The following is a 13,203-nucleotide window of genomic DNA, read 5'->3' as shown; positions in this document are numbered from 1 at the left end:
ATTTGATTAGCTTAGACCTACTGTTTTTATTTAGATTTAAAACAGAAAGAAATTGAGCAAGTGGAATGAAAGCATGACTGATCTTCTGTAAGGACACAGTAGAGTACACAGAAGAGCACATACTACTATGTATAGAAAAAGAGATTATTTTAAGTACAGCTATTGAGAAGTCCTAGTGAACAATCATATAAATTATACAGACTGCTGAAAAGAAAATTTAGATGTTTAGGGCTAGGTTAGACTGTAGGCCCTTTAGGGCAGCACCTATAACAATGCGGTCCTGACACTGTAGGATTGCCAGACGTCTGGTTTTCGGCCCTAGCTCCGCGCGGCTCCCAGAGGTTGCCCCCAGGTCCTTGTGGCTCCTAGGCGCATGGGCAGCCAGGGAGACTCCGTGTGCTGCCCCCTCCCCTTGTGTCAGCTCTGCAGTGCCCACTGGCCAGGAACCACGACCAATGGGAGCTTCGGAGGCAGCACCTGTGAGTGCGAGGGAAGCGCACGGAGCCTCCCTCATCGCCCATGTGCTTAGGGGCTGCACGGCAGGGACCTGGTGGCCGCTTCCTGACAGCCACGGTAAGCACTGCCAGGACTCTGCACCCCAAGCCCCTCCCGCACCCCAACCCTGTCCAACGTCGGAGTCCCCTCCCGCACCCAAACTCCCTCCTGGAGCCTGCACTCTGCACACCCCAACACCCTGCCCCAGCCCTGAGCCCCCTCCTACACCCCAAAACTCTTATGCCTGGCCCCACCCCAGAGCCTAGCCCCCCCAGCCAGAGTCCTCAAACCCGACCCCACCCCCAGCCCAACCCCCAGCCCCAGCCCGGTGAAAGTGAGTGAGGGGTAGGGGGGAGAGCAAGCGAAGGAGGGAGGGGGATGGAGTGAGTGGGGACAGGGCCTCAGAGAAGGGGCGGGTCAGGGCGCGGGGCCTTGGGGCTGGAGTGTTCAGTTTTCTGTGATTAGAAAGTTGACAACCCTATGACTCTGACAGAAGCCTTTGGGCCCTACCACAGTACAAACAAATAACAACAACAGATTGCATCTAGCCCGAACAGAGCATGCAAGGAGCTATGTATCCCTGACACAGAAAGACCATGGGAGTCTAAAGCCAACTGAGGTAACCAGAGGTGACAGAGAGGAGCCATAGCTCTGGCCTGGCTCTACATGAGCTAGCAGAGCTGGACCGGCATGGTGGAGGGACATGCCACAACCATGCCTGGTGTTGCTGTGTGTGTTCCCCAAGAGACATTGACTTATGTGCTTTTAAAACTCTATGTGACAAAAGTATATAGACATGAACATTTTATTTATTTTTAAAAGTATGCCATATTTGCTCTCAAGTGGAAGGGAAGAACAAAGGAGACGCAGGCGGAACGGGGCGAGGTCATGGAAATCTCTCATAAAATGACCCTGCAAACATTTAGCAATAACAACCCCCTGCTGCAGCATTTTATCCAGAAAGAGAACTTTAGATATGGGGTGAAAATGGAACTGAGTGCAATGGAAAAGAGAATATATTTTCACTTATTGTAATGGTGAAAAAACACATACAACTGCATCTCACCTAGCACAATCCCAGAGGGCAGTGAAAAATTTGCCGAACAACAGCCAAATACCGAGAGCTTCTCCCACTGAAATCAGCAGTTTGCAGGCACAGGTCTCAAATTCAAAGTTCGGATTAAATTTATCTGTAATTTGAAGATTCTCCATCTCAAATGTGGGTCCAGTCATGCCAGCTGCTGAGCACCCTCAACTCTAGAGGAGCTGAGAGTGCTTCACATCTAGCAGGAGGCCTTTTTGTTTCATTTTGTGGCCTCTGGCTCTCCTTCAGCATGATGGATAAGACCAATGCTAGAGTACTCTATACTGGGAATGAGAACCCAAAGTGACTTAAGAGAACTTGAAAGTGAAAGGGAATCTAACTGTGCTACAGTTAATTACAGCCTAAATACACTTTACAAAGTAAAAGAATCAACAAATATAAACGCAACTGATGTGCTGAGACTAGGAAAATCCGGTATTATGGCTGGTACATAACTGCTGAAATGTTGCAACACTGATTGCTCAAGATATAGTTCCAGAAAACCTCCAAAGCATTAATACTGAAAAATATAAAAGAAACGCCTGGCACCGAGGACACAGCAAGGAAAGAATGTATGTGGGGAGCAGTATGCATGGGGAACAAGGTGGTCTCAAGGATCCGATAAGATTGTGACATTTGCGCTACTGCCCCTTAGTACTAACCTACCCACTGAGACTTCTTCCCTGACCACATTAAGGAGAAAAACAGGTGTCCCCCATGATCATAGCTGTTCCTGCAAGACTTCTATACATAGAAGGGCCATTGATTTCAATGGGAATTCCATGTAAATAGGGCTCATGGGATGAGGCTCTTTAGTAGTAAGGTGTGTTCATGGTAAAACTTCTTAGGCCCTTAGGAAGGATGGTTCTGTAATTAAGGTGCCAGGCTGGGACAGAAGAGATCAATGGAAGAACTGGGAACTGAACCCAGACTTCCTGTGTGACTTTGGGCAAAGCACTTAGGCCCTGATCCTGCATCAAGATGCACACAGGCAGACCTTTGCACCCATCCAAAGTCCCAGTGACTTCCATGGTGTTCTGCAGTGGTGCAAGAGTCTGCATGTGTGCATTTCACTGCAGGATCAGTGCCTTATTCACTCTGTGTCTCAGTTCCCAGTATGGCAAATTGAGATAATAGATCCTTTCTCCTATTCTTTGTCTTGCCTTTTCAGACTATAAGCACTCTTACTATGTGTATGTAGCAAAATGTAGTACAACGGGTCCTGTTTGCACATAATTAATAAATAAAATAAAATAATAATAATAATAGTGTTTTCCCACTGCAGAATACTGGAGTCAAACTGTGGGGCTGATCTGAGAAGATAATTTTATTGTTAGACACTACCGTCTCAAATGCATCCTCTCTCATGCCAAACACAAACTACATAATCAAACTGCAATTTAATTCTGTCTCTATAAAATGCAAGATTGTTATAGTGAAATTAAATTATCTACTTACAACAAATTAAGAAAATAAAGACACAAAATCAAAACTTCATGGAACATCTGGAAAAATCAGAATGTTTGCAATTTTTCCATTGTACCTTCTGTCCAAAGAAAACATTTTTGAAAAACCACAGTAAGAAGACGATTGACAAAGGTACAATTTCCTTCTAAATCAAAATCCAGACATTTCATACCTTCATAGGGATACTTTTGTCAAAATCAGGGAAGTGAATAATCTTATTTAATTTTGACACATACAGAATAAGTATGGTGGTTGCCATCTAAGAAAAGAAAAGAAAAGCAAGACACAATGTAAGAGCCAAAAGCTATTTTAAACTTACATATAATAACTGTTTTCAAGACAAGTTCATTACACTTATTAGACAAGTACAGCACTAGACAGCATATCAATTAAGTGTTACTTTCAAAGGACAGTAACAGAGTACAAAGAAACAGCTGGGATATTTTTCTTTTTTACCAACCGTATTGGTTGAAACTACAATACAAATATGACATGCTTTACTGGCATGAGAACATGTGTGACACCTTAACATATGTATATACTCATTGGGTAATTGAGCAAATAAAACAGATGATCAATGCTCCATGCTATTCATGCAAATTTCTTATTACTAGTGGATTCTCTCAACCAATCAGAATGCAGATGAATAGAAGAAGACCCAGTCCTACAGCTTTCCTAATGATGTGTGAGACAGAGGGCTGTGAGTGGACCAGTATATTGGCAAAGCAATTAGTAATCCATGTATGTATGGTCAGAATGAGAATGTATGGAGAGAAAGCATGGAAACCCCCTGGATTCTTAGGTTCTGTGAGGAAATCTGGCTGCATCCGTGCAGGACTTGGCCCACTCTGAAGTGCTCCCCTGGTTTTTCTGCTCTTTACCCTTTAACAGCAACATGGCTCCCTTAGGAGCCATGGCATCACTGGGACTTCACCGACACCTCTACATTTCAACCTTCTCAATGAGGTCATGGAGATCAGTCACTACGCTACGTACATAGGAAAAATTATCACCTCACCAACTTTCCAGCAGAAATCTGCATGGTACAGAGGAGAATATACCATGGAGAACAAGAGTTCCCTACTCCCATTTCAAGGCTGAGGAGCCCCAAAGATACATTTGTTGTATGGAGATGTTTCCACAGTCTCTGGAGGTAGAGAGCATCCCACTGCAGTCCAGCTCTTTTCTTTCACATATCTGAGTTCTTTTCTGGCCACTTTGCTTCCCTCTATATCACTTTGCAGAGAGGTGCTTGTGGCCCACTGTTTCCCTTTTGTTCTCTAAGCTCAGCATCTTCTTGCTCTCATTTAAAAATCACAGCTCTCTCTTAAATTGTTTAAATTAACAACAAATAAGACTTCAATCTAGGGCTCTATTCTCCCCACCCATTCCTTCTTTGAGTAATCAACTCTTTTCATTCCCAGTGTAGACTGGGAATGAAATGGTTAGATATTGGAAAGCGTAGGGGACAATTTCCTGGCGCAAGTGCTAGAGGAGCCAACTAGGGGGGGCGCTTTTCTTGACCTGCTGCTCACAAACCGGGTAGAATTAGTGGGGGAAGCAAAAGTGGATGGGAATCTGGGAGGCAGTGACCATGAGTTGGTTGAGTTCAGGATCCTGACGCAGGGAAGAAAGGTAAGCAGCAGGATACGGACCCTGGACTTCAGGAAAGCAGACTTCGACTCCCTCAGGGAACGGATGGCCAGGATCCCCTGGGGGACTAACTTGAAGGGGAAAGGAGTCCAGGAGAGCTGGCTGTATTTCAAGGAATCCCTGTTGAGGTTACAGGGACAAACCATCCCAATGAGTCGAAAGAATAGTAAATATGGCAGGCGACCAGCTTGGCTTAACGGTGAAATCCTAGCGGATCTTAAACATAAAAAAGAAGCTTACAAGAAGTGGAAGGTTGGACATATGACCAGGGAAGAGTATAAAAATATTGCTCGGGCATGTAGGAATGAAATCAGGAGGGCCAAATCGCACCTGGAGCTGCAGCTAGCGAGAGATGTCAAGAGTAACAAGAAGGGTTTCTTCAGGTATGTTGGCAACAAGAAGAAAGCCAAGGAAAGTGTGGGCCCCTTACTGAATGAGGGAGGCAACCTAGTGACAGAGGATGTGGAAAAAGCTAATGTACTCAATGCTTTTTTTGCCTCTGTTTTCACTAACAAGGTCAGCTCCCAGACTGCTACGCTGGGCATCACAAAATGGGGAAGAGATGGCCAGCCCTCTGTGGAGATAGAGGTGGTTAGGGACTATTTAGAAAAGCTGGACGTGCACAAGTCCATGGGGCCGGACGAGTTGCATCTGAGAGTGCTGAAGGAATTGGCGGCTGTGATTGCAGAGCCATTGGCCATTATCTTTGAAAACTCGTGGCGAACCGGGGAAGTCCCGGATGACTGGAAAAAGGGAAGAAGGAGGATCCTGCGAACTACAGGCCAGTCAGCCTCACCTCAGTCCCTGGAAAAATCATGGAGCAGGTCCTCAAAGAATCAATCTTGAAGTACTTGCATGAGAGGAAAGTGATCAGGAACAGCCAGCATGGATTCACCAAGGGAAGGTCATGCCTGACTAATCTAATCGCCTTTTATCATGAGATTACTGGTTCTGTGGATGAAGGGAAAGCAGTGGATGTATTGTTTCTTGACTTTAGCAAAGCTTTTGACACGGTCTCCCACAGTATTCTTGTCAGCAAGTTAAGGAAGTATGGGCTGGATGAATGCACTATAAGGCGGGTAGAAAGCTGGCTAGATTGTCGGGCTCAACAGGTAGTGATCAATGGCTCCATGTCTAGTTGGCAGCCGGTATCAAGTGGAGTGCCCCAGGGGTCGGTCCTGGGGCCGGTTTTGTTCAATATCTTCATAAATGATCTGGAGGATGGTGTGGATTGCACTCTCAGCAAATTTGCGGACGATACTAAACTGGGAGGAGTAGTAGATACGCTGGAGGGGAGGGATAGGATACAGAAGGACCTAGACAAATTGGAGGATTGGGCCAAAAGAAATCTGATGAGGTTCAATAAGGATAAGTGCAGGGTCCTGCACTTAGGACGGAAGAATCCAATGCACCGCTACAGACTAGGGACCGAATGGCTAGGCAGCAGTTCTGCGGAAAAGGACCTAGGGGTGACAGTGGACGAGAAGCTGGATATGAGTCAGCAGTGTGCCCTTGTTGCCAAGAAGGCCAATGGCATTTTGGGATGTATAAGTAGGGGCATAGCGAGCAGATCGAGGGACGTGATCGTCCCCCTCTATTCGACATTGGTGAGGCCTCATCTGGAGTACTGTGTCCAGTTTTGGGCCCCACACTACAAGAAGGATGTGGATAAATTGGAGAGAGTCCAGCGAAGGGCAACAAAAATGATTAGGGGTCTAGAACACATGACTTATGAGGAGAGGCTGAGGGAGCTGGGATTGTTTAGCCTGCAGAAGAGAAGAATGAGGGGGGATTTGATAGCTGCTTTCAACTACCTGAAAGGGGGTTCCAAAGAGGATGGCTCTAGACTGTTCTCAATGGTAGCAGATGACAGAACGAGGAGTAATGGTCTCAAGTTGCAGTGGGGGAGGTTTAGATTGGATATTAGGAAAAACTTTTTCACTAAGAGGGTGGTGAAACACTGGAATGCGTTGCCTAGGGAGGTGGTGGAATCTCCTTCCTTGGAAGTTTTTAAGGTCAGGCTTGACAAAGCCCTGGCTGGGATGATTTAACTGGGAATTGGTCCTGCTTCGAGCAGGGGGTTGGACTAGATGACCTTCTGGGGTCCCTTCCAACCCTGATATTCTATGATTCTATGATTCTCTTTTACCAGTTTCAACAAAGATTTCTCCCTTTCTCCTGCTACACCATTGTCCTCAGCTTTATTGAGAACCTCGGCCTCTGTAGGCAAAGAATAAAAATTATGTGGATCCCTATTAGCAAACTGCAAGGGAATTAGAAAGAACTGTGAGGGAATGCAGAGACAGTGCCACCACACATACATTCCAGGTCTTCAGTGGATCCCCTGGGATCCATATGGATCTGGGGAACTAGCAGATTTTGAGGGCTGAGCATCTTGTTCACTGAATTTTGCAAGAGAAAAGTTTGTGGCATTTCCAGTCCTCTACATGGGTTTTCCCACGTAAGGGTTGAATTGGATCCTAATTTCCTCCAGGGCATTAAAACAGATAAACTGTGAGGAAGAGTGATTTCTTCCACAACAGTAGTATTGCACTGTAAGATGAAAGCACTTAATTTTATTATCAATCTTAACTGCAGTATATTAAGTTTTATTGTTGAACATACCTGTCCAATTCCAAGAACCATTGGAGATGGGAATCTGAAAAGAAAAGAGAACTATAAACATACATATCACAACAACAAAAGTGTGAGGAAGCAATAGGGTTCCTATTCCCTTAGGCCAAGCTTATGAAAAATGCATATCTAAATCCATGTTAGATACCTACATGACTGGCCAAATTTTCAAAAGTGCTGAGCAACCGGCAACTGTCACTGAAGTCCCAGGTAATCTTGCACTATTCTAGTCAAAGGCAATTCCCTCCTCCCCATCCTCCCAAAATGCAACATATCACAGGCTGTATAAATGTTGCAGAAACATACATTGGCTGCTTAAAAAAAAGCCTATTTCTCTACCCTCTGGATTGGCTTCAGCCCAAAGCAAAGATACTTCAAAGGAAGGGATGCAGTTTGAGTAGGATATTTGTAGAATCATAAAGCCCCCAAGGATCTTTTTTTAATCCATAATAAATTAATTTTTAAAAAAAATTAAGGCACTAATTCTCCATGGGTATCTTGATGTTAGGAGATGGGTCTAGCAACAAGTTCCTACAGATGCTTCTTATCCCATAGCAATACAGGCTGGAATTTGTGGGTGCCAACTTGTTAAGTGCTGAAAGACCTCAACTTTCCATGAATTTAATAGGGCACTGCTTCCCAGGAGGCACTTAGCATCTCGCAGGACTGGTCAGCAAAAGGGTTGGTTTGCACTCAAACTTTCACCACAATAGCAAAACATTTTAATTAGACCCTATTTTCGTGCAAGTCTGCATGTAGCTTAAGAAAGCAAGCATCTGATTTCTTGGCAAGCTTTCTAATTGTGCAGGTATCCAGTGTCCAGCACTCCATGACACTGTGATTATGAATCACAGAGGTTGCTAAAAACTGTTAAAGCACCACTGAGCAAGTACAAGGAAGCACCCTTCTCAGCTGAGTGACCTCAGACCAGGACTGTAGTGTTAGCAATAGAAACAATCTGAACAGAGCAGGAAGAACGTCATAACTATACTCAAATCATAATATAAAGAGAGGGTCAAGAAGGTCCAGAAGAGATAAAACTTCTGGGAAATAGAGATGAGATTCAGGAAATACAGAAAGGAAGAGACAGGATATTTACTGATAGATGTATTACATATTCTGTTCATCACTATATGAGTACATGGTCTGTATTCATCTATACAACAAATGAAAGTTTGTATTATATGAAGATCTGGGAGACATGTAATAGACCGTAGTTGTATGTTTCAAAGAGCACTAACTTTTAGCAAATGCAGCAGAAATTGTGTACCTTTTTTTCCTCAGCTTCTGATAAATACTGGAATAAAAAAGTTAAAAGAGAGAGACTGGGCTCTGTAAAGATGGCAATATTCTTTAGCTAAGGGTGCGGAATCCCGGAAGTAACATCTGGCCAAGAGGACTGTGACTGAATGTGATTATTGTTTCAAGCCAAAAGATGTAATATCTTTTGTTTATTATTAATTTAAAGAAGCCTGTTTTTAGTTTTACAATTGTTTTCCTTTGTATACCTTAAAATGCAGGACATAAAAAAAAATTCTTCCATCCCTAGTTCAAAACACTTAAAGTTTTGTATATTGTTGTGATTCTCGATTGCAGAATTTATCTATCAGTCTGTGAGAGACAATGATTCCTACAAATAGCTGGACTTTCAGGTATACAGATAATTAGGCGCTAAATTGGTGTTTAGGGGAATACCAATCTTTTGTATCTGACGGAACAGTGGTTTTGCTGCTGAACTGTCAAGAATCTTCAGATCAGGAAAGTGCTTCTTTATTTTCCCCCCATACCTAAGAGGGAAAGATTTAACAACAGTAGTTGTTTCACTTCTGTGCTGCTACTGATGATGAGATTACAACACTAATAATCATATTCACTTGCTGACTTTATTCACTTTTTTTATTAATTTTTTATTAGACTTGTTCTATTACTTGAACTGGGCTTAATTCTGTATTTGATTTTGTTTTCTAATCAAATCAATGGGATTCCATTGGTCACAGGGATCTGTGTTAGTGAGCCACAATGTAGGACATAGGCCTTCAATTTGCCCTGAGGTTTTTTGTGAGCATGTAGGTAGAAGAATGATCTTATGTGTAAGGATCTGTTTTGGAACTGAATTCAGGAGATCTGGGTTCAGACTCCCTCTGTGACCTCAAATAAGTCACTTAAGCAGAAATTTTCAAAAGAGCCTAAATTTTGCCTGACGGTTTCAGGTGGGTTTTGACCAGCTATGGAGATGGTCGACATTTCTGAAAAAACATTATGATAAAATTTTGAGGGGGACAAAGCAATAAAAAACCCTTATTTTTTACTGCACTGCTTTCATTATCTGTGCATATTGGAAGTAAATCTACTCTAAAATTAAATGGATTAACCACTCCCCGCCTGGATCTTTGTAAATGTCAGTTTCAGGGAGTGCTTGACCATTTGTAAGTGTATTACTATTGTCAAGCTGTCTGGAGTGGCTCACAACTGTGAGTGCCTACCTCAGGGCAGACTGTCAAAAACAGGGTAGACACTCCAAACTGGTGGTATGTTCTATAATTAGTTCTTACCAACCTGGTAAATAATTTGAACTCCTGAATCACTATAACTGTCTTACCATGGAGTCACAAACAGTCCCCTTAGGCTCTCCAGTCTATCTTGCCACCCAGGCAAGCTGGATTTAGTGATAAATAGTCACTAACACCAAAAAGCACAAAATATTCAGGTTGCTCTCAGTCCCAAGAGACAGGTCACTTATCCCAGGTCAATTGGTATCTTAGATCTCACACCAAGACAACCCTTGTAGCCAATTCAGTAATAAACTAACTACAGGGTTATTAAGAAAAAGAAATTAGAGTTATTTACAGGTTAAAGTAAACAAGCAAGCATATAACACAAATGAGTTGCAGTCTAAATCCTAAGAATGACAGCGTCGTAGTGACTGGTCAATGCAAAATGTCTTTTTTCAGGGCCCCTCCAAAAGCTGGCTATTCCTACCCACGGATTTGCAGACAGGACGGAGGACTAAGAAAGCCGGGGGGGGGCAGCAGCTAGGATTGGGGTTGGCTCCCGCGCCAGCTTTGGAGGATTCAGGGCCAGCCCCAGCATAAATATTCCTTTTGCAGCCGGCATATTGCGTGTGTGCGTGAGCGGCGTTTTCCGAGGGGGAGCGGAGGAAGTGAAGCGGGGGAGGAGCCGGACAGAGGGACGGGAGCCCTGGCCCCTCGTCTCACCGGTAAGTGGTCAGCACGGTCTTGTTCACCAGGACGATCACGAAAGAGCAGGTTCCATAGAAGAAGGCGGAAAGCAGCCTGAGCAGCGGCGGGTGGGCGGCACCAGCCGGCTCCTCGTCGGCCTGCTGAGCGCTCATCTCCTCGTACGTGCAACGTGCCTGGGCCGCGGACGACAAAACCCAGCCCCTGGAGAGCGGCGAGGCGCGCCGCCGGACATGCCCGCCGCCCGGGGGGGAGAGTCCCACAGCAGCACCCAGGGCAAGAGCCGCCGCCCCAGCCCCTCCTTCCTCAGCACCAGGGCAGCGAGACGGGAAGAGCTCGCGCCCAGCCAGTCCCCTCCCTCCGCAGGCGGGCGCCTCGCTGCTGCCCCGTCTCGCTCCTGCTGACGCCTCGGAGGCGTGTGGCTGGGGCAGGGCGCGCCCGGGCTCACGGTCCCATCGTTCAGGTGCGCTGCCGGATGCCAGCCCTGCCCGCTGCACCGATTCAGGCTGAGCCCCGGAGTGGAGGGAGCCAAGCAGCAGGGAGGTGCCGAGAACAGCAGCTCCAGCTCGTAGGCTGTAGCCTGGAAAAGTTGGGTAGACTCGCACCTCAGCAGTCCCGGCCCCGCACTGGAGAGAGACGCGAGCTGAGTGGTTTCCTCCCGCGTCCCAGCCAGGTGGGCTTCTTTGCCTTCCGAATTTGTTCCTCTCTCTCGAAGATACATGTTCACTCCTACGTCTGTGGGAGATGCACATAAAGGTGCATGTAAGCATGGGGCCTGTACTTATGATTTAAAAAAAAAACCCCAAAACCCCACAATGGAAAAGGACGTGCAAATCTAGAGTTTAGTGATTGCCACAAGTGTATATAATAATTTTTGTTTCTGAGGATGAATTGAGTGGCTAGAAATATATACTATGTATATACTCACCAGTGTTAAACATGAATTAAATATAAAGAATTTGAAAAGCAATGATTGAATATTTAAGCTTTCTCTACACAAGAATTGCACCCATTTAACTTAAGGTGTGTTTTTGAAACTTATTTTGGCTATACTTGCGAGTGACAGCGCAATAAAGGAGCCCCTGGCGCACTAGCTCATTACCCGTCCACACGGGCAAGGTACGTAGAGCGCTCTGACGCTGGTACTCCACCTCGGCGAGTGGAATAACGTTTGCTGCATCCCGCCTGGAGCGGCCGCGGCACCAGTGTGGACGCCCTGGTCCTATAGTGCGCTGTGATTGGCCTCCCGAAGTGTCCCACAATGCCTGTGCTAGCCACTCTGGTCATCACTTTGAACTCTACTGCCCTGCCCTCAGGTGACCAACCATCAGACCCGCCCTTTAAATTCTCTGGGAATTTTGAAAATCCCCTTCCTGTTTGCTCAGCCAGGCGTGGAGTGCTTTCAGTGAATCTTTCCAGGTGACCATGCCTCCATGCGCCAGGCAAGCCCCAGTATGGAACAATGGCAAGGTGCTGGACCTCATCAGTGTTTGGGGGGAGGAAGCTGTCCAGTCCCAGCTGCGCTCCAGCCGTAGAAATTACGATACCTTCGGGCAGATATCAAGGGACATGATGGAAACTTGCATCAACACGATTCCAACAGTCGACTTTCCCATTCCAAACTGGTTAGCAACCAATCAGTAGCTGTCTGGAGTTGCCAGCTTCTGGATTGCACCCACTTCTCCACCGTCAGGGAAGCTCTCAATCTCGTGTCCTTGCGCCGCAGGGTGGGGGGTGAGCTCCTCACACAGTCCCATGAAAGTGGGTTTTCTCATCTGAAAGTTCTGCAGCCACTGCTTGTCATCCCAGATTTGCATGACGATGTGATCCAACCACTCAGTGCTTGTTTCCGGAGCCCAAAAGCGGCATTCCACGGTGGTGAGCATGTCTGTGAATGCCACAAGCAAACTCGTGTCATATGCATTACTCAAGTCGATATCGTCAGAGCCCTCACTGTCACTTTGGATCATAAGGAATAACTCAACTGCCAAACGTGATGTGCTGGTGAGACTCGTCAGCATATTCCTCAGCAGTTCGGGCTCCATTCCTGCAGACCGAAAGGGAAGACAGAGCGTGCAGTACAAAAACCGTTGAAAGATGGTGCCAAATGTGGACAGAAACACAGGGATTGCTGGGATGCAAACCAATGGATCACGGGGTGTTGGGACAGGACCCAGAATGCCCTGCACCCCCCAACCCCTTCCCACAAACCACAGCACCAGAATGGGAAGAGGTGCTCTGTGGGATAGCTGCCCATAATGCACCGCTCCCAATGCTGCTGCAAGTGCCGCAAATGTGGCCACTCCAGTGCGCTTATTCCTGTCAGTGTGGACAGACTGCAGCGCTTTCCCTACTGCGCTCTCCAAAGGCGGGTTTAACTCAAAGCGCTCTACATCTGCAAATGTAGCCATGCCCTTAGTTAAACCAAGGCGGCGTGTGGGACACTTATTTCAGTTTAGCGAAAGTTTATTTAATATCTGTTTTAAGTTAAATCAGAATGAACTACTCAGACTGAAATAAGAGTATCAACATGGGGCTTTGCACCAGATTAACTAAATCAGTTTAAAAACATTTTGAAGATAAATCAGTGCAACTTTCTCATGGTAGATAAGGTCATACTTCTCAAAGGTCAAAGATACTTTAAGTTTCCAAAAAAGTAATTACACTTACTAT

General features: G+C 45.6%; 1 protein-coding gene across 1 annotated transcript in view; it reads right to left on the bottom strand.

Annotated features, from left to right (window-relative positions):
* SLC35D2 (solute carrier family 35 member D2) overlaps positions 1-11,035 on the bottom strand; it is a 29,083-nt gene extending 18,048 nt beyond the window's left edge. Inside the window, exons 1-3 of the mRNA XM_077817456.1 lie at positions 10,549-11,035; positions 7,325-7,358; positions 3,219-3,305 (exon numbers count right to left, since the gene is read on the bottom strand). Of these exons, the coding sequence (XP_077673582.1) occupies positions 3,219-3,305; positions 7,325-7,358; positions 10,549-10,685 (258 nt within the window). The 5' untranslated portion in view covers positions 10,686-11,035. The remainder of the gene's footprint in view (positions 1-3,218; positions 3,306-7,324; positions 7,359-10,548) is intronic.
* Positions 11,036-13,203: the final 2,168 nt, after the last annotated feature.

The sequence above is a fragment of the Eretmochelys imbricata genome, chromosome 5 (genome assembly GCF_965152235.1).
Source record: "Eretmochelys imbricata isolate rEreImb1 chromosome 5, rEreImb1.hap1, whole genome shotgun sequence".
In the NCBI taxonomy this organism is placed as follows: Eukaryota; Metazoa; Chordata; order Testudines; family Cheloniidae; genus Eretmochelys; species Eretmochelys imbricata.
The sequence above is the reverse complement of the archived record's forward strand: the minus strand, read 5'-3'. Positions and strand labels throughout refer to the sequence as shown.